The following is a 20895-nucleotide window of genomic DNA, read 5'->3' as shown; positions in this document are numbered from 1 at the left end:
AAATGAATGAATGAATGAATGAATAAATTAAATTAATGAATGTGTGAAAGCACCTACTTTTGGCTCAAAGGTGGCAAAGAACTTGATGAAGGGATGAAATTCCTCAGCAGCGTCATCATACTCAATGAAGTCTGAGAAATAACAAATTTGGCATTAAGGAAATTGCTTTTTAAAAATGAATTTAGAAAAAAGTATAACCTAAGCTGGAATAATTTCTTGAAATTATCTGGAACTTTTATCAGTGTTTGTACATGGCAAACACTCAATGGCATACTAACGTGAAGATTTCTCGCTCTTGAAGTAGCCCATGAGTTTAATGTCCTCCTCGATGTTATGAAAGCCTTTGAGCTCTCTGTCATTACTGATGATCTCCACTGGCTCCTCAATCACCTGATAGAAGAACTACTGAATTACCAGTGACATTTAGGTGTGTGATCTATAATCATGATGTATAAAGCACTCACATCATAGAGGAATTCAAGCAGCGTGTCGGCTGCCAACTCTCCATCGTACTCTATGATCTCGTCATCGGAGAAGATGTAGATGCTGTCCACCTCCAGCATGCCTGCAGAAAACAAGTGTCTGATAAATGTTTAAGAGGCGATAGATGGATTGGCTCATTCAACAGATAATAGATGGTCTGGATACTATATAAACATTTGTGCAAAATGATTTGCCCAAGATGGTCTTTATTTATCAAACATTGATAGCCCTAATTTTACTTTTAAAATCAGAAGACAATGTTTTAATGCTTTAATGTTTAGGATAAGAGTGTTGTTCTAGTAACAAAAATGAATATTGATCACGGAACATGTTCTACTTGTGCAAATTACATTAAAGAAACAAATCCTTCAACTAACGTGACCGGGAGGGGACGTGTTCAGCTCAATTCCTAGTTTTGTCGTGGCCACGACATATTAACTCATGCGGAACATGATAATATGTTGTGGCCATGAGATATTATTTTGTGGGAATGTCATATTAACTTGTGGGAACGTAATAATAAGTCGTGGCCATGAGATAATTTTGCCGAGGTAACGACATCCTTATGTTGTGGCCATGCGATAAAGTCATATTATGTTAAAGGTGCCGTAGAATGGATTATTTTATTATTTTATAGTGTTTCCTGGGGTGCCCTTATAATGTTAGTATATTTTTTAGATCAAAATTTGTTATAATTTAGAAATAAAAGGCATATTTCCTAGCCTGATTTCATCCCCTGATTTGAACACTCTGTTTGAAGGGGCGTGTCTGCTGTGAGACTTCAGTGTTGTTGCCCACTGCTGTGATTGGCTGACATGCTTGCATATGAAATATCTGGCATTACATGTAAAGCTATCTGGAAAACTTTTACTATTACAGCTTTTATACGTTTTTACTATTACAGCTATCGGGATTAACGAATCATGAGAAGTTTTTTAAGTATTTAGATCTATTCCCATCACATAAAAGGTTGCAGTGATGAGCATTGAGCAGATGACAGCCTGTTGATCGCGTGAATGAAGATCTTATCACTGCAACGCGATTTACTGATGCATAAACAGTGTTGAACAACTTTGAGAGAAAGATTATCTGTCTGAACAATTACACATCAGAAATTCACATAACCCACTGGTTCTCCAGAGGCTCGGATGAAGGAGCTAAAAAAATATTTTTGTGTTCATTTGTACATCCAAACACTGAGCAACTGCCTTGCTTCGTTCGCTCGTTTGCAAGCCACGATGTCTCTCGAGGAAAAAACAATATCGCGCTGGATCTAGATAACACAGTGTAAATTATCATTAAAAAAAAATCACTACTTACCGCTTGCGGGAATATAACGTTAGTTGAAATTGCCCCCTTCATCCGTTTGAGATGCCGAGAGAAGCCTGGCTGCTTGATATTGTTCCAGGTTAGAAAAACAGTCCGTGGTGAAATGGGCAGAGCAACTAACAACTTCGAATTAAACTGTAGCGGTATCCGATTATAGATAGATTATAGATAGATCTGCCATTTTCCCTATGATCCTCCTCCTGCTTGTTTCTTCACCTGCAGAACTTCTGATGATTCGGCTGTGCAGTTTCGCCTGGCACTGAGCATGGGCTGGCATATGCAAATTTTTAGAGGCGTACATATTAATGATCCCGACTGTTGCGTCACAGTCGGTGTTATGTCGAGATTCGCCTGTTTTTCAGGGGTGATTAACAAAAACGAGATTTAAATAAGAAAGAGAAAACTATGGTGTTTGAGACTCACTGTGTGTCATGTCCATGTACTGAACTCTTGTTATTTAACTATGCCAAGATAAATTCAATTTCACATTCTAGGGCACCTTTAAGGGAACGATAGATTTTTCTCGTGGCCACTACTTCTTTATGCTGAGGGAACGACATATATTTCTCATGACTACGAGTTAAATGCATAAACAACCTGTGTGATCAATGGCTCTGGATAGGCCTATAATCAATTATCAATAAATGATGAAAGTATATGTAAGAACATAAAATAATATAGGCCTACAAGAAATCATTTTTATCCATCCGATCTCACAGCCTTTTAAATCCATTCACTGATCGTTTTTTTTTATTTAAGTGAACTTCCCGTAAAATTTCTGTGCACCTATAAAAAAGTCATAAGCCTATAATCAAAGCTTTACTTGCATGACGTCGGGCATTTATAGTATTTACAAAACAATGGCTATAATGGTACTTTATAAAATGGTTAGTTCCAGTTCTGTGATGTTAGTTCCCGTGACACTACAATCATTAAAGAACTAGGCGGTGGATTGTGTAGAAAGCTATAAATATCTTGGAACAGTCATAGGTTCTAAATTGACTTATGAAAAGAACTGTGAGACTCTATGTAAAAAGAGACATCAGCATGTTTTGCCTCAGAAAGCTGTCCAGATTTCACATTGTTAAATCTATGATGACCCTTTTCTATCGGGCTTATATTGAACCAGTCTTGTAATTCTCCCTTGTGTCGTGGTTTAATAATTTGTCTTTGAAGAACAAAAATTATTAAGTGGGCAAGTAAGACAACCACAACTTAACCTAGCAGGTCTTTACTCCAACCAGCTACAGCTTAAGGCAAGTTTTATTGTAAGAGATTGTTCCCACCCTTTACATGCTAAGTTTCAACTCCTCCGCTGTTTTGTGGCCCCAAGGTGGAGAACTAGACAATATAGGAATAATTTTGTACCTGCAGCTATAGAATTAATTAATAAAAATAGCAGGAGATGAGACTCTTTGCTATGGCACTTTATGTATTTTAGTTTTTTATACTTTTGGATACTTTTGTATATTTTATATGTTTAAATTTATGGATTGTTGTAAGTATGGATTACTGAATCTACTGTCTGCACAACAAATTTACCCTTTGGTACTAATAAAGACACCTTGACCTTGAGTTCTTGATTCTGATTGACGATTTATTCACGATAAAGCACAGTTATGACCACTTCACCCAACAGTGTAGCCCACAGTTTCCGAAGTGTGGAGGGTATATTACTGTATTTAATAGTTTTCTGTTTCATTAATAATACTATATGTCCATCAGTCCAGAGTTATATAGACTATATAATAAGGTCCCATTATTTAACATTAGTTTTCTGTGATACAGAGCATTTATTTGCATTTGTTGTTCACTAAAGGCCATTGCACACTGAGTCCGAAATTCGCATCCGAAATTTTCGCACGTTAAAAAAAAAATTCGACCTCACGTTATGTCAATCACGCTTGCACACTGTCTACGAAACTTTCGTCCGTAATAAAAAAATTCGGATCGGGTTCGATTTTCTGCGTTTTTCGCATCCACAGCCAGTATTTTGAGTTTTTTTTTGACAATTCAGAGCCATGTACCGTACAAGCGAACGACAAAATCCAGCTGTTCTGTCTGCCCAGCGCGTGTGTGTGATCCATACCTTAGATACTGCCAGTCTCTGTTCAGGATCGATTAGTTCACGGAAATTGGTGGTCTTCTTTTTAATATGTGGCTCCAGTATCGCTAGCAAAGCATCAAACTGTTCCACTGACATTCTGATGTATTTTGAATCGCTCGGGATAATTTCGCAACTCCTTGATAAGGAGGTGAAAAAAACTCTGATTCCTCTCAGCGCAATCTCAAGATTGGATGGACCCAATATTTCCTCTTTCTTTTTCTCTTTTTAAGAAGAAAGAGGGAAACAAAATCATCCTCACTGCTTGACGAATCCATTTAGTATTTTTTGCGTTTTTTTCCGCAAAGGTTTAATAAATACGAGTCGGACTCAGTGTGCAAGGTTTCTGTGTGTGACGAATTTTAAGGCTGACGAACACGAAAAAACACATTCGAAAATTTCGGACTCAGTGTGCAATGGCCTTAAGAGTGTATACTTCAACAGACTGATGGCTACTGGCAACCAAAGGTAAGAATTGTATTACAGGATGTAAATGGAAGATTATGTATTTCAGATGCATTCGTAGGATGGGATCAGATTACCTAGCTTCTTAGCAACAGCTCTGTCTTTCTTTGAATCCACCAGGCCGAATCCAATGTCCTCATCCTCAAGATCATCAAGCACCTGGGCGGCAAGCTGCAGGAACAGCAAAGAGTTTATTGTAACATATACAAATCTACATCAGAAACAGACTACACACAGAGCATTCAGTCCTTTACTAATTGCAAAAACCTTTAAGAGTAGGCCATTCAGCACTACAGCCATAAAACACAACCACAACCTCTCTCACACTCAATATACTCAAAGCCTAAATGAGACACAAGGCCATCAATGTAAATGCCAAGAGTGCTGCCTTTGCACCTTCTAAATCTGTATGAAATAGGACCTAGAGAAAGACAAGAGATCTGACCAATGCAGAGTCTGATCAGGCATGTCAAAGACTGGACACATAGACACAGGTGCAAATGTATGTATGCTGTTGCTCAGGTCAACCACATACATAAACATCAAGAGACAGACCAGTGCACACTATGATTCTCAACACAACATAAGCATGTGACCATTTTATAATTTCAGCTTGTATACACACATGCTTGAAATAAGTGCATAAGTAAACATAATAGTAACATCCATTAGCTACATTAAACTAATAAAAATATCATAAATAACTATTTACCTTCAGGTGGATAACTACAATCTCAGTCGCACTGAAATGTCATTCACTAAACACTGAACTAATACATTTGTATTGAACAGCTAATTATTATATCTAATTCCTCCACCTGTCAGCTTGATCAAATACCAACATACTTACTCAAACACTTTTTGTACCTATCCGTCACACATTTTAAGTCCAATGCAGATGAAAATGGGCGAGGTAGTTCAAAATAGCATCATGGTTTGCTAAATAAAGTAAAACAGATATCCAAAAGGGTGCAAACAAAATGAAACTGCATGCATGGCAAAAACAACCGGACAATGAACTGAATGAACTAAGAAACTTAGTAATACACAAGGATAATGAACTCAAGGATAATGAATACGAGCAGGTGTGCTAATTATTAAAAAATCTTAAGCTACGTTCAGACTGTCAGTTCAAATACTATTTTTGTGCATATCCGATTGAAATCTGATCAGATTTAGCAAGTGTGAATGACAAAAAAAAAATCACATGAAATGCAAAATCTTATTCAAATTGCATTTCTGGAAGTCTGTTTCAGTCTGACTGCTCTCATTGGATGTCTCGTGGTTTGTGTGACTTTCTCATGAGGGAGCCTGGTGGAGCCAGAAGAACAATGGACACAGGTGAAGTCGAGGGGGCGAGCAGCCAAGGTGGACCCGACTGGTCGATGAGCCAAGGTGAAGCTGAGGGCTCCACCTTGAGATGAGGCAGAGCCAGGGAATCGCCACAACACTGAACAGATTCTGGGTGAGGAAACAGGCTTGGTGTTGGACTGAACCAGTGGCGACGAAGACAACTCTATGCTGGACAGGAATAGTGCCGACAAAGACAACTCTGTGTTGAATGGAACTAGTGGCACAGATGTTATGGCCGGTCCATGGAAACTCCCCATTGGGGCAATGTCAATGGAATCGATATCCATATGTTTTGGGTCTGGTATTTTGTCACGCTGTAGTAGATGTAGTAATCGCATGATGCAGAAGAATCCAAACAAACATTACTTTATTAATCCACAAAGGAAGAGAGGAGATCGCTGGAGCAAACTAACACAACCACATAACTATAAATGATACAGACAATGAAAAAAAGAAAACTGAGGGCTAAATACACATGGGAATAAACAAGGTAAAACAGAAAAGGTGCAGGGACTAATTAATTACTAGGGAGACTAATAATGATCAGGAACATAGGCAAATTGAGAACATGGAAAGATGGGCAGGGACTAGTGAGGACCCCTTGGAGTCTCAAGGGGTGCTTCTCGATACTCAGATTAATGCTTCCTCATTCCCTCTTTCTTCTTTCCTCCAGGAAAAAAAAACCCAGAAACCGATCGAACTCAGCCATCTTTGAAGGGCATCTCAATTCTCCATTTGCACCCCAAGGAGGTGATGAACGAGGAGTGAGAAAGCTTCCAGAGGAGTCATGAGCGAGGATACACTTCCCTCGCATCCTAAGGGGATCCTAAGCTAGGAAGCGAGGAAAGGAAACGAGCAAGCACAAATTAGAAATGAGAAGTACCCAAAATATCTCTCTAAGCGACAAGAGTGTGGGTGGGGCTTTCCTCCATGCACTCGTACTCTACAAGCAGTCCCACAGCAATGTATCTGGCAATGTATGTCACACTCCATGTGAGCCATGGGAGACGGCTGGCTGGGCTCTGGGCTGGAGTGGGGCTGGTGACATCCTCCTTGGGGCAGATGTTGAAAGCTGATTCATTGTTCACCAGCACCCACTCCACAAATGCAAATCTCTTCGGAGACTAACACCAGGCAGGTGTTCCTTGGATTGCTCGCTAAGGCTAGTATAATAAAACACACAAAGCGAATGAGCGAGTGATCGGGAGAGTGCGTGAGGCACATCAGATCTAAATAGTCTTTGGTGTGGTTCTCTAATTATTGCTCATTCTGCTCTAGGCTGAGTTGGACGGCGAGTAAGTCCATAGTAAGGGAGGGGAAAAGGAAAAGAACGCAGCAAAAAATCCTTTCTGGTCCAGTTTTCTGTCACGTTTTAAGTCCAGTGAAGATGAAGATATAGTTCAAAATAACAGTGTGGTTTATTAAATAAAGCAAAACAGATATCTAAAAGGGTGCAAACACAACTAAATAGTTAGAACAAGCTACAAAAACCTTACTCCAGACCTGGATTGACAGAACTCAAAACTCATTCATTTACAATATGTTTTTGTCACATGTCAGTGTATGTTTGGAGTGTCAGTTTGTGTTTTGATTTGTTCCTGTTTTCCTTTGTTCTTTTCCCGCCACTCCGTCGTTTCCATGGTTACCGTCATTATCAGTTCAGTTGTATCACCTGTTTTGTCATCATCGTCATCTGTATCACCTGTGTTCTGTTAATTAGTGTAATCTGTGTTTGTATTTAAGTTCTGTCTGCTCTGTCAGTCTTTGTCTAATCTCCATTACTTTTAGTGTGTGTTGCTACCTGTTCTGCTGTCCTGTGTTTAATTACATTAAACCTTCGTTTTGGAAAATACATCCTCGTCTCCGTCTGCCTTCCTGCAACCACCCGTGTCAGAAGATCGGACCAGCCCATATTGACGACAGGGCTATATTCGTCGCCATTGCTCAAGAGAACACAGAATTTTTCGCCTTTGTGGTGAACTTTGTTCCCCAATCCAAAAGAGCAGCTTGAGGGTTTCATCGTTGAAGGGGCTAATGGCGGCTCGACGATGAAACCCTCAAACTACTCTTCTGGATTGGGGCCAATTTCCACCAGGCCATTGACCTCCAATTGACTGAACTGGAGGAAAGCCATCAGCAGGTGTTTGGTGAGCGTCGCATTCCGATCCAGAAAACAACCACCATCACCAGCAGCCGCCGAGATCACTCTTCCAGAGTCTCGTCCCGCCGAGACCACCCTTCCAGAGTCTTGTCCCGCCGAGACCGCCCTTCCAGAGTCTCTTCCCGCCGAGACCGCCCTTCCAGAGTCTCGTCCAGTCGAGACCACCCTTATAGAGCTTCTTCACGTCATGCCTATCGAGCCCTCGGCAAAGATGGCCACCGCCTCACCGCCTGAACCCTCGGCAAAGATGTCCGCCGCCTGAGTCCTCAGCCACGATGGCCACCGATGCCACACCGGCTGAGCCTTCAGCCAGGATGGCCACCGCCATGTCAGAGCCTGTTCCTGTCCCTAGACCTGTTCCTTCCCCAAGAACTGTTCATGTTCTTAGACCTGTTCCTTCCCCACAAACTGTTCCTGTTCCCAGACCTGAGTCTGTCCTCAAGCCAGTATCTGTTCCTGAATCTGTATCTGTTCCCGAGCCTGTATCTGTTCCCGAGCCCGTTCCCGAGCCCGAGTCTGTTCCTGAGCCTGAGATGGTTCCTGAGCCTGTTCTTGAACTCCCACCCAGCCTCCCTCTCTCACCTCCTCCCATCATAATCTCCTCATCCACGCCTCCACTGCTTCCTATCAGCCCCTCAGCTCACCCTTATTCCACCATCAGGGATGTGGGGTCGCCGCGGGTCTGCCAGTCTCCAGCTCCATCATGGTCGGTGGATCCTCGATCTCCGCGACCAGGACTCCACCTCGGCCCATCGGTCCATTAGCTCTACCTTGGCTCTCCCCTCCCTCATCTCCACTGTGGTCCATCAGTCCACCAGCTCCGCCGGGCTCCCTCGTCCCTCCTGCTCCGCCTTGGTGGTTTGTTGGCCTGCCCTCGCCTCGGGACTACACTCCTCTAGCTTTGCCTCATCCCTTCGTCCCTCTGGCTCTGTTGGGCTCCTCACTCCCTCCAGCTCCACCTTGGTCCTCTGTCCCTCCGGCTTCATTGCGGCCTTCTGGATCCCCGCCTTCGCCTCGGTCGCCAGAGCCATCGGCATCGCCATGTCCCTTGGGATCCTCAGCATCGCCTTGGTCCATCGGCTCTCCGGCTTCATCCGGATATCCTCTTCCACCTGCTCCGCCTCCGTCAGTCGGCCCACTGGAGTTGCCTGTCCTGCCTCCACCATGGCTCCTCCCTCCGCCTGCTCCGCCCTGGCCCGGTTGCACAGCCTGCTCCGCCCTGGCCGCCTGCACCGTCTGCTCCGCCTTGGTCCCTCCTGCCTTCTGTCTGCCCTTCGTCCTCCTCCTGAGCCCCCTCCCTCCGCAGTTGGTCTATCTACGGTGCAAGGACGTTCCTACTGGGAGGGGGGAGTACTGTCATGTGTCAGTGTATGTTTGGACTGTCAATTTGTGTTTTGATTGGTTCCTGTTTTCCTTTGTTCTTTTCCCGCAACTCCTTCATTTCCATGGTTACTGTCATTATCAGTTCAGTTGTATCACCTGTTTAGTCGTCATCGTCATCTGTATCACCTGTGTTCTGTTAATCAGTGTAATCTGTGTTTGTATTTAAGGTCTGTCTGTTCTGTCAGTCTTCGTCCGATCTCCGTTACATTTAGTGTGTGTTGCTGTTCTGCTGTCATGTGTTTAATTACAATAAACCTTCATTTTGGAAAATATATTCTTGTCTCCGTCTGCCTTCCTGCAACCACCCGTGACAGTTTTATTAACTGATTGTTTAATTTCATTTTCCAGATCCTTACTTATTTTGGCTATTGTATGTTAAATGATCATCTGACTGCCTTTTGTTTCCTAATTGTACATCTGTATTATGTGTATTATTTGTCAAAATTAAGTGTTCTTGAGTTATTGAACAGTGCTATATAAATAAAACTTATTATTATTACTTATTTGAATGTGTTGACTTACATATTAAAGCACATTTAAAATATGTGATTATAATTTAAACTTTAGTGTGTTATTCATTATTACATTTAAAGTTGATTATTTTAAAAGGTTAGTTCACTCAAAACGTCTCAGGTTACGCATGTAGCCATGGTTCCCTGAGAAGGGGAATGAGGAGTTACGTCCCCTGGAGGGAGCTATGGGGAACGTGTCCGGTGTCTGAAGCATGAGTCTAAACACGTCCCTAAGGTGCACACCAGCAATGAGATCATAGACCGGAGCTTCTCAAGAACGGAGGCCTCAAAAGTGTGACTCTAAAGAGAGGAAGCCTAACTACGTTCATATTCAGGCCAGCTTCCAAGGAGGCTCACAGAGAGCCTAACGCTCTGAAGCTCTGTTCAAGACAGCCCTGAAGAGTGAAGGCCTCAAACAAGAGGCCTAGCAAACGCTCCAACCCAAGGGCAGTACTGAGAAAGCTCAGAAAAAGCTATAAATTCTAACTGGCCCGCAAAGCTCCGAAAAAGTGAAGGCCTCAATAAAACGACTCTTGTAATGAGAGGAGGCCTGACAACACTCCACACGAAGGTCAGTAGCTAAGGCAGCTCCTAGAGAGCCTAACAATCTGACATACTACCCTACCACCTAGCCGAGCTCTAGGAGCGGAGGGCTCTGTATGACGACTCTAAATCGAGAGGAGACTTAACAATGCCCCTCGCTCAGGACATCTTGCAAGGAGGCTCACAGAGAGCCTACAACCCACAATTGCTATCCTAGCAGTGCTCTGGGGAGCGGAGGCCTCAATAAGATAACTCTCTCTAGCGAGAGGAGGCCTAACGACACTCGCAGCAGACAAGGAGGATCACAAAAAGCCTAACAACTTAGCAAACATTAGCCGAGCACTAGGGGAGGAGGCCTCAGCATGACAACTCTCTAAATCGAGAGGAGACCTAATGACACCCCATGCTCAGCATATCTTGCAAGGAGGCTCACAGAGAGCCTACAACTCACAATTGCTAATCCTAGTGGAGCACTGGGGAGCAGAGGCCTCAATAAAGATAACTCTCTCTAGCGAGAGGAGGCCTTAGAACGCCTGCGGTAGCCAAGGAGGCTCACAGAGAGCCTAACAACTTAGCAAACTGCCTGGCCAAGCTCTAGGAGCCAAAGCCTCAACATGACGACTCTCTAAATCAAGAGGAGACCAAACCACGCCCCACAGAGAGCCTAACAACTTAGCCCTAGGCTGAGCTCGGAAGATGGAGGCCTTATAATAACGACTCTCTCTCTCTCTCTCTCTCTCTGCTTCCTGAGGCGGCTCTGTGGAGCCTAATCAATTCGATCTGGATGCAGGTGAAGCTCAAAGAGTGAAGGCTAAAATAACTGTCTATAGCAAGTGGAGGCCCGTGGTCCTAAAGACACTGGCCAAGGAGGCTCAAAAGCTTGACAACTCAGCATTACTGCATGGTGGAGCTCTGCAGATGGAGGCCCCCACATGACAACTCTCTAGTCTAAAGCGAGAGGAGGCATAGCAACATCCTACACTCAGAACAGCTTACCAAGGACTACTTGATGACGCTTTCTGAGCAGAGCTCTAGGAAGTGGATGCCCAAAAATACTTCCATAAAATAAACAGTCAGGGAGGCTCCCGGAGAGAATAACTACCTGACAGAACTATCAGAACATTAGCTCTGAGAAGGCGAAAACCTGAGCAAAAACACTACTCATAGGTGAGAGGGCATAACACGCTCCATAGAAAGCAGTAACTAAGGAGGCTCACTGAGAGCCTACTACTTAGTAAACTGTCCAGTGTCAGACAACGCATTCACAACCAGCCTCTAATGCCAAACCATCAGTAAGGCAGATGTTGGAATAAAAACATACTGCCAAAAACATCATAGGTCCAGCTTCAGGGTCAGATGTAAAAGTGTGTCAGTCCCACCTGACCTCAGTCAGGAGACGGGCCAGCCCCCTTTGTGGCTTGAGGTGTAGATCTGGACCGGCGTGGTATAAACGTCTTAAAAGTCGTGGAGTGCGCCTCCGCCTCCTGAAACGTCCTGACCACTGTCTCAACAGAATCTCGGAAGGCGAAACTGGTGCATTGAGGAGAATTTTTTTTGTTCTCCCCGATGTTGGACAGGTTTACCCAGAGATGTCTCTCCATAGCTACCATGGATCGACCGATCGCGGCGGCAGTCTAATTTGTGCACGGAGAGCCAAATCTTCAGGGGGGAGCCCCTGGCCCTGGTCCAGGTCCTTCAGCAGTTCATCCTGGTAGGCTTGCAGCACAGCTATTGTGTGCAAAGCCACCCCAGCCTGACCTGCTGCAGCATATACTCTGCCATTCAGACGTGATGTAACACGCAGCGGCTTAGTTGGCAGAAATGTCGTCTTCAATGTGGATGCCTCACCTGCCGAGAGATAGCTGGCCAGCGTCTCTTCAGTCGGAGGCATCGACACAATCATATTCCTGGATCCCCTCCACATCAGAATAGTTTGCCTGTGCACTATGGATGCAAGCAGAATATGGCTTTACCAAGATCTCCGCCCCTCAGTGTAAAGATCTGGGAGATGGAGAAGACTCGTTTGAGCTGGGTGGTTAAATCCCAACAGGAAGTGTTCATCAAGGCGGCTGCGAGGGAGCTCACACTTCTCACCTTTCTCTGGCAGATCTAATATTTCTGTGGTGCGAGACATAACGTCCAAAAGCTCATCATATGTGGGGCAGGTGGGCTGTGAGTGCCGTCATAGGCTGCTACCTGTCAATATCATGTTCATTGTCATGTTTAGACTCATGCTCGTAGCGCCCTCTAGGGGATGCAGCGAGAGTTCCCTTTTGAAAGGAAAATAAAAATTGTGTTGTTAATTACTCACCCTCTTGTCATTCCACACCCATTAGACCTTTGCTCATCTTCGGAACACAAATGAAGTTATTTTTTTATTAAATCAGAGAGCTTTCTGTCCCTCCATTGGGAGTACATACATTCGCAACATACACAAAACAAACAAAGCACTTGCGTCGCTTCATTAAATTGAGGTTTAAACCACTCACTCACAGAGTCTGAGTCACATGGATTACTTTAATGATGTCTTTCCTATCGTTCTGGACCTTGAATGTTTAAGTTGCGTTGCTCCCAATGGAGGGACTGAAAACTCTTGGATTTCATCAAAAATACCTTAATTTGTCTTCCGAAGATGAAAACAATAAATCAGCACACAAATGTCAAAGTTACAGCACTCACAACAAGACACTTGAGCTTCATTCCGCCACATTTTTGCTACATCAGAGTTTGTCCCCATCTTCCTGAATGAAATCAACAAGGCTGTGTTTAACACAGCTCATGATGTAGAGGTTGGGACGTGGTGACAAGCTAGAGGGTGAGCAGCACATTACAAAATAAATAAATAAGTGGACGGATGCATTAATGGCAGCAGCAGGTCACTTGTCTCTGCCTCACAGGAAGTGCTATCCTGTAAAAACTCACTGCGACATCTCTCACCGGCCACATCCAACACGTCTGAAGGAGCATCATTTGTTCTTTCCATGGTTCTTACAAACCGCTCATTTGTCATAAAACACCTTTAGAGTGGCTCTAGTGAGGGGGGAAGGATGCTATTCAGATATTTTGGATGAAGCTTTAGTGATAAGCCAGACTTGAGAAACACAGAGAAAGAGAGAACAGAACAAAACACAATCATTTGAGGGCTTGAACATACCTGGTAAGTCAAGGCGGCAGGGCTTGTTAGCAACTGCAGAGAAAGGTCAGGTGACTTTAGATTTGAGCATAAAATAACTAACAGAGCATAAAATAAACTATTCTTGCTCTTTGTCACAGTTAAAGATTTAAAAACTAATTTATTTTAGAAATGAGGGAAATTGCTTTGTACAAGCCTCTCTGGACTCCTGTTCTGTTATTTTGTCTCAGCATGTCAACAGATGTTCAGAAACTAATTCAAACAAACAACCCAGGCTCATTGGAAATACATGACTGCTAAAACATATAGGCCTACCTATACACACATTTCACTGCAGTTTACAGCTGAAATAAACACAAGTGGGCAGTAAAAAAAAACAACCAATTGTATTTATTTTCACACAAAATTATGATTACAGGTACAGATTATCGATAAATAAATTTTAGCAAGGTTCCTTGCACAATCAAAATACTTAATAATAGTGTATGATTTGTAAACAGATTTTTTTTTTAATGTTTGCACCACACAATCAACTCCATATGTGCACTTTACTCACACAGTGAGTACACACAGTACTCATAGAAGAGTGGGCAAAAAGAACCCAGATGACCTACTACTTCCGGTGAGATTCTGAAGTGCGCATCCGATGGACACTTTACTATCCCATGAGGCCGCAGGAGAGGATTTGTGAATGGCAGTGAAGCACACAACTGATGCTGGTAGGACACATGACAGTGACAACATGGCGAATGTAGTACATTCATATTCATACTATATATGACGTCACCATTGGTGCGACCGTACTACATAATTTTTTTATGGCTCGCAAAGTAAGCACTTATTAAGAATAAGCATTTCACTTTTTTTCCCCTTAACACATTCTATTGACTCTAAGGGATGTTGCACCTACATCTACTAACTCACATTAGAGTGTTAGTCGAGTATTAGTAGACTGGTAGGGTTAAGGTTAGAATAAGTTGACATATACTTGCAAAGTTACTTATAGTCAGTAGAATGTCTGTTGGAGGACCATCACAATAAAGAGTTAGCAAATATTAAGCAGACAGTCTACTAATACTCTAATAGGAGTTAGTTGATGTGTAGTTGCAAAGTTACTTATAGTCAACAGAATGTTCAAAAGGGACCATCAAAATGGAGAGAAAAATGATATCGCTAATAGCCTTTCTTGTGGATGTGTCGCATGAAAAGTGCAGTGAAATATGTACCCAGAAAGCACCAAATTGTTCAATGTTCACAAATAGAGAATACATTTTTTTTTTTATCTTTTAAAGGTATAAAAGGAAAAATAAAATAGTAAAACCATTAAACAATTCTGTTGGATTCTGATAACTATCTTGCTTCATAAAATAAATGTTTTGCTGTACTTCTAGCAACAGATTGTTGATGTGAAGTATGCTTATTTGTGAGAATATGACAGCTGAAATGACTCAACTATGATTCATATCTGACAGCATGTGCTCAGACAGAGAAAGAATCTTATAAAACGAGAAAAAAGAAAAAGAAAAAAAGAAACGCATTTCTTTTACCCTTAGGTTGTGTTCGGATCATTTTTACCCAGAGAGGATTTTCCTGTACCCGAAAATGCTAGTTTATGTTATGTTCATGTTAGACTTTACTCACCCAGAGTATAACAACTTCCCAAAAATGTTTTTATACTTTTTGTAATTCTTTGTGTCGCATGAAAAGTGCAGTGAAATATGTACCCAGAAAGCACCAAATTGTTCAATGTTTGTTCAAACCACATTGTAACAAAAATTACCGGCCTAAAAAAAATTGCTTTTAAATCTCTCATTATGCTACATCATCACCAAATATTGTAACATAATCCACTGGAGGTGAGCTTGAAGAACCCAAGTACATTTTTATTTACATCCAATGTAAACAAATAATAAATAAAACTTGACTTGGCAGGACTTGAGTAATCTTGCAGGCTCACAAACAAAACTCACCGAACAATGCGTTACACAAACATTACTAGACAAAGTAACAATTAAGGCAAACATATTAAATACACAAGGATGGATGACTTAACAAGACCTGTAGACAATCAAGACAATGAAGCAATGACAACATAACACAAACACATGAGACTTGGGAAGCACATGATCACATGACGACAAGTGAATCACACATGACAAAGGGGAGCATGTCAAACCAGGAAACATGAACATGAAACAACAGGCTTGTTTGAGATGAGCAAAATCTGCGCAGAACCGATCACCGGTGATCAGCGCGAGATGCGTGACGGTTAGAAATGTGTCCGAGTGCGGTCCGCCTTGCTCTGATGTCATGCTGACGTATGTCAAAAAACTCTCGCGAGCAAGGCAGACGTGTCGGATTCTGCAGTCGAGCGCAGTTGCTCTCCACCGACTGCGCTGATCAAAAGCACGATGTGAAACGACTTTCTGACGACACAGCTTAATGCTGATTGGTTTAAACAACCGTGATGTATAGATAGCCTAAGTCCCTCCCCTTCCGGTAGACCACCATGGGACCTTATTTCGGAAAAATATTGTATGGTAGTCAATGGCGAGAGACAACAAATATTTTGATCTCGTTTGAATTGTGCCCTGAATTACACATATGATGTTTGTCAATTTAAAAGATACATTTTAAAGTCAAGAAAGTCACAGTTTGATGTAAAACTGTTGAGGTATAAGACTGAAAATACGTAATTACAAGGACTACAAACCCAAAAGGCGCACATGTGACGTCATACCTTTTCTCTCAATGAATGAAGCCAACTTTACTGAAGCTAACATTTGTCATTTTTTCTATAGTCTTACGTTATAATTGTAACGTTACGCCGTCATGCCTGAGTGTTTTGTACCAGACTGCACACAGACTGTTGGTGACGTACAAAGTGCGAGACATAGTGTGATCTCTATGGATTTAAGCAATGTAATATTATATATACATGAAATCACACAGTAATTACACAGTGATACCATGGTCATTTAACCAGGTTTTGGTTCTTTTGGCAGTGTGGGCAGGTGCAAATCCTGCTGGAAAAGGAAGGAAGCATGAAGTGCTCTGAAAATGTCCTGGTAGACGCCTGCGTTGACTCTGGATTTAATAAAGCACAGTGGACCAAAGTCCTCTTTTCTGATGAGAGAAAATTTTGCATCTCATTTGGAAACCAAGGTCCCAGAGTCTGGAGGAAGAATGGAGAGGCACACAATCCAAGATGCTTGAAGTCCAGTGTGAAGTTTCCACAGTCTGTGTTGGTTTGGGGAGCCATGTCATCGGCTGGTGTTGGTCCACTGTGCTGTCCACTCAACGCAGCCGTCTACCAGGACATTTTCAGAGCACTTCATGCTTCCTTCAGCAGACAAGCTTTATGGAGATGCTGACTTCATTTTCCAGCAGGATTTGCACCTGCGCACACTGCCAAAATAACCAAAACCTGGTTCAATGACCATGGTATCACTGTGTAATTACTGTGTGATTTCATGTATATATAATATTACATTGCTTAAATCCATAGAGATCGCACTAGTTTCGGTTTGGTTCACGAAAATTTGTTTTGAAATACTTATTTTGTAGAAAATGGCACAAAGTCTTTGTAGTGTTCAGGGTAAAAAATGACCAGCCTACAAAAAAATTGCTTATAAATCTCTTTTTATTCTATTTTTGTCTCTTTTTCACAGAGATGAATTTTATCTTCAAATCAGTGTGGCTCAGATCAATGACGCCTAACTGAAAGAAAACAAGTTGACAAAAAGATTGAATCCAATATTTGGTGATAAAATAGCATACTGTATTCATAAGCTATATTTTGTAGGCCGGACATTTTGGACCAGAAACACCACAAGTGTGACTTTGTGCCATTTTGTACAAAATAAAACCATTTCAAAACAAATTTCCTGGTTAAACATTAAAGCACAATAGTGTGATACTAGTGCATTTTTTTTTCATATTTTATGTAAAATTGACAAAAATATACAAAAATAATGTCTGTTTGTTTTTTCACTCAAAAACTGAGGTACATAAGCTCAGATAAATAAGGCCTACGATTGACCAGTTCCAAAAATAAATACAAAACATGTCCTAATGGAAAGAAAACAAGCTGACAAAAAGACTGAATCCAATATCTGCTGATAAGGTAGAACAACTAGAGATTTATAAGCATTTTCTTTTTTGCAGGCTGGTCATTTTTGACTATGAACATCACAAGTCTTATAGGGTTTTCAACACAGCACAAGGGTTAAGCTGATTTAACACCAACATCACTTGTGACAACCATTGCTGTGTGAAATAATTGTAAGGTCGAAATTACTGTTTTTTGATGCTGAAAAGTTGTCCATGCTAATTTTATCACCGGAACGTTTTATTCCTCTTGTTTGTAATGTTTAACATGTTTAGAGAGGTCTGACCTTCACTTCAGAACTCAATGAGTTCAGGAAATCAACAATGAGGAAAATAGTTCATTTAAATATCTAAACCTGCAGTAGAATAAGCAAATTACATATTTGACCTTTGGCTTCAGAGGTGAGTTCATAATAGCCATATAACTTTAACAAATAACAAAAAAGTTGCATGGTGTTTTTTGGAGTTATTTTTTTTCCCTTTAGTACACGCCAAAATTGAGCAGTAGTCCTTAACTGGCTTTGCTTACAAGTGACCATTAAAAACAGTACTAAATTTGTTCAATCTATTGTTCTTTCTGTCTGTAAGGCCTATAAACCTTCAAGCTTCAAGGCATTTTAAATGTTTTATCAAAACTTTCAAACAAGACTTTGTCAAGTCACCTATATTTCTATAGCGCTTTTTACAATGCAGATTGTTTCAAACCAGCTTTATAGTGATAAAAGGAAAAGAATGCAACCATGTTTGTTTTGGCTGTTCAGCAGCACTAGAAGAAAATAGAGTCATTGTCCAGCTTAAGTAAGTTCAGTGTTGATTAATTTCTGTTGTAAAAAGTTAGTAATTTAGTACATTTATCTATACAGCATCTCTGGAGAAAACAGTTATGTCATTGTCCAGCTCAAATCAGTTCTCATACAATGGTGTCAATGCAGGCAGATCGGTCCGTGTACTTTTTGATCATTTCATTTCCTGTTTGTAATGGAATAACGAGAAATGAAAACCAGCTCATTTTTTTTTTTTTTTTTTTCTCTGGTTTTTTTTTCTCTGGTTTTCATTTCTCGTTTCATTTCTCCCTGCATTGACACCATTGTATGAGAACAAAGTTGAGTTGGACAATGACATCACTGTTTTGAGATTTGAGAAATGAAATTTGAAATGAGAAATGAGATTTTGGCTCGATTTTTCATTTTTTGTTTGTGGTTTACAAATCGGTTTATGGGTTCGATATTTCATTTGCACACGTGGGCGGCGCTGAAACGCCCCTTTCATCTGATTGGACAAAACGCTCCGCCTTGTAGGCTACAAGCTTTTCTTTCTGTCAGGCAGAATAAGAGTCAGTACGAGTGCAGCACTGACAAATGCACTTTAATAAAATAATGTCTGAAACCACCACTCACTGTTAACTACGCACAATATTTGAAGCAGAAATATGTTGCTGGTCATGTAATTCGTGCTGCTGCGACTTGCAAGCGACCCCATTAATGTGAACCACAGTATATGCCAGATTATTTTAGTATGATGTATTTTCCATTGATAAATACAGTGCTAATAGTTCCGTCACTTTGGATAAAAGGGAAGTGGAAATAAAAATCAATAGGCTGAACTGTACCATGATAATATGTCCGTAACATTTACCACTCTCGTCTTTTATTTACATCAAAAGGCAGGTAGGCTGTGTGACATATGTAGGCTATAAATAATTTTGAAAATTGAATAGAAATAAAGTTTATATTTATGAATGTAAGCATGTGTAGCCTACTCAGTTCACATGAAAAGAAAGAGACAGAAAAGAGAGAAGCTAGAATCAGTGAACATACATTAATACTGATAAAATTACCAGGTTTGGGATTAATTAAAATCATGTCGGTTGACGAGCACGGCATAGGCTACATTTAAAATGTTATTAGGTTTATTATAAAACTAATACAATTTTATTACATACTGAATTGGTCGATGTTACTCTGAGTTTTCTTTATTAAGTTGGCTTGAGAAAGCCAGCATATATTTAAACATTATTATTATTTATTATTATTAACTTGCGTTATCTGAGCAATGAAGGCCGTACTTAATGCTTAATACTTAATGCTGTCCACTAGAGAGGGCGACAGGATAATAGGCCAAGTCTTTTCTACTCTCTTTCCCTGTTTGCATCAGTTTAAATGCCAAATAAATGCATGAATTTCATTCATAAATAGGCCACATATGTGTATCCACTCTCTAGTTTATTTTAAGATATTGTTATTCACACTGGTTTTTGTATTTAATGTTTGTCCATCTGGAACTTTTATTTGTCATAGATATTTTAAGATAGCCTACTAGAAAAAATATGATTCAACAACACAAATTCTGTTTTTACGCGGCAAATTTGTTTTCCTTTCAAGTAGGCTATAGCCTACAAGTTATCCTGCTTTTTGCCATGGCTTGCCATACTGTCCAGAATAAACAATATTTTCTCCACACGAGATTTAAAAACTCTGCATGTAGTTTTTGTGAAGACGAGCGCATATCTTACAAAGGTTCCAGTTCTGTTTAGGCTATTGTAGTTTGTAATGCTTGTTATATTCGAAAATGTATATAGGCCTAACATATTTAAAGGGCCCCTATTATGGATTTTTTTAAATTACCTTTCATGTAGTGTGTAACATAGCTTTAAGTGAATGAAAACATCCTGCAAAAATTTCAATCTGAAAGTGCACCACGGTATATAAAGTTATTGTCTTTCAAAAGTATGAGTCGACTCTGAGTCAATTAAATGAATTGTTTTTCAAACGACGTCAAGGCGAAATATTAGCATATTGTCCGCCCACTTATTGTGTGCACAGACACCAGGGAAAACTTGAACCTCAAACCTGCAGCTGATTCCTGTGGATACTGGATAGCACCATGTCATGCTGTGCTCTACAATGTGAAGGTAAATCCAGTTTTTTTTTTTCACTGCCCAAGGACGAGCATGTGGAGAATCAGTGGTTAAAATTCATCTTTACCATGATACCACAGCTAAACTTTTTCTGTGTTCCCTTTATTTCACTGACGACTGCTTCTCAAATCTCAGAGTTCAATGCAGGATTCGCAAACTGCTTGCTCTTGAAAGATGGTGGTCGAGGAGAAACGTCCTGCTCGAGTCGTCCTTACGATGGAGGTTTGGGTTGAATAACTACTGTAGTTCTTCCATAATAACCATGTTTCATCATTGGACTCGCGCTCGCATTGATATGGTAAAATCAACGTCATTTTTCGTTACTGTCTTTAGTTTACGGTGTAGGAACACTGATCTATATAGAATGTCATTGTATAGATCAGTGTAGGAATCCTCGGGACA

The 20895-nt window shown here is 41.0% G+C and overlaps 1 protein-coding gene and 1 long non-coding RNA gene across 3 annotated transcripts in view; both read right to left on the bottom strand.

Annotated features, from left to right (window-relative positions):
- The window catches only part of LOC307155625, an 821100-nt gene that overhangs the window by 555718 nt on the left and 244487 nt on the right, over positions 1-20895 (bottom strand). The window lies entirely within an intron of this gene.
- casq1b (calsequestrin 1b) overlaps positions 1-20895 on the bottom strand; it is a 68618-nt gene that overhangs the window by 9080 nt on the left and 38643 nt on the right. Inside the window, exons 2-6 of one of the 2 annotated variants that reach the window (XM_079866404.1) lie at positions 13488-13520; positions 4459-4552; positions 465-565; positions 279-390; positions 58-131 (exon numbers count right to left, since the gene is read on the bottom strand). In XM_079866404.1, coding sequence (XP_079722530.1) covers positions 58-131; positions 279-390; positions 465-565; positions 4459-4552; positions 13488-13520 — 414 coding nt within the window. The remainder of the gene's footprint in view (positions 1-57; positions 132-278; positions 391-464; positions 566-4458; positions 4553-13487; positions 13521-20895) is intronic. The other variant, XM_079866405.1, reaches the window with a different exon arrangement.

The sequence above is a fragment of the Squalius cephalus genome (assembly GCF_949319135.1).
Source record: "Squalius cephalus genome assembly, chromosome: 3".
Classification (NCBI taxonomy): domain Eukaryota; kingdom Metazoa; phylum Chordata; class Actinopteri; order Cypriniformes; family Leuciscidae; genus Squalius; species Squalius cephalus.
Note: the sequence above shows the minus strand (reverse complement) of the source record. Positions and strands in the feature narration are given on the sequence as shown.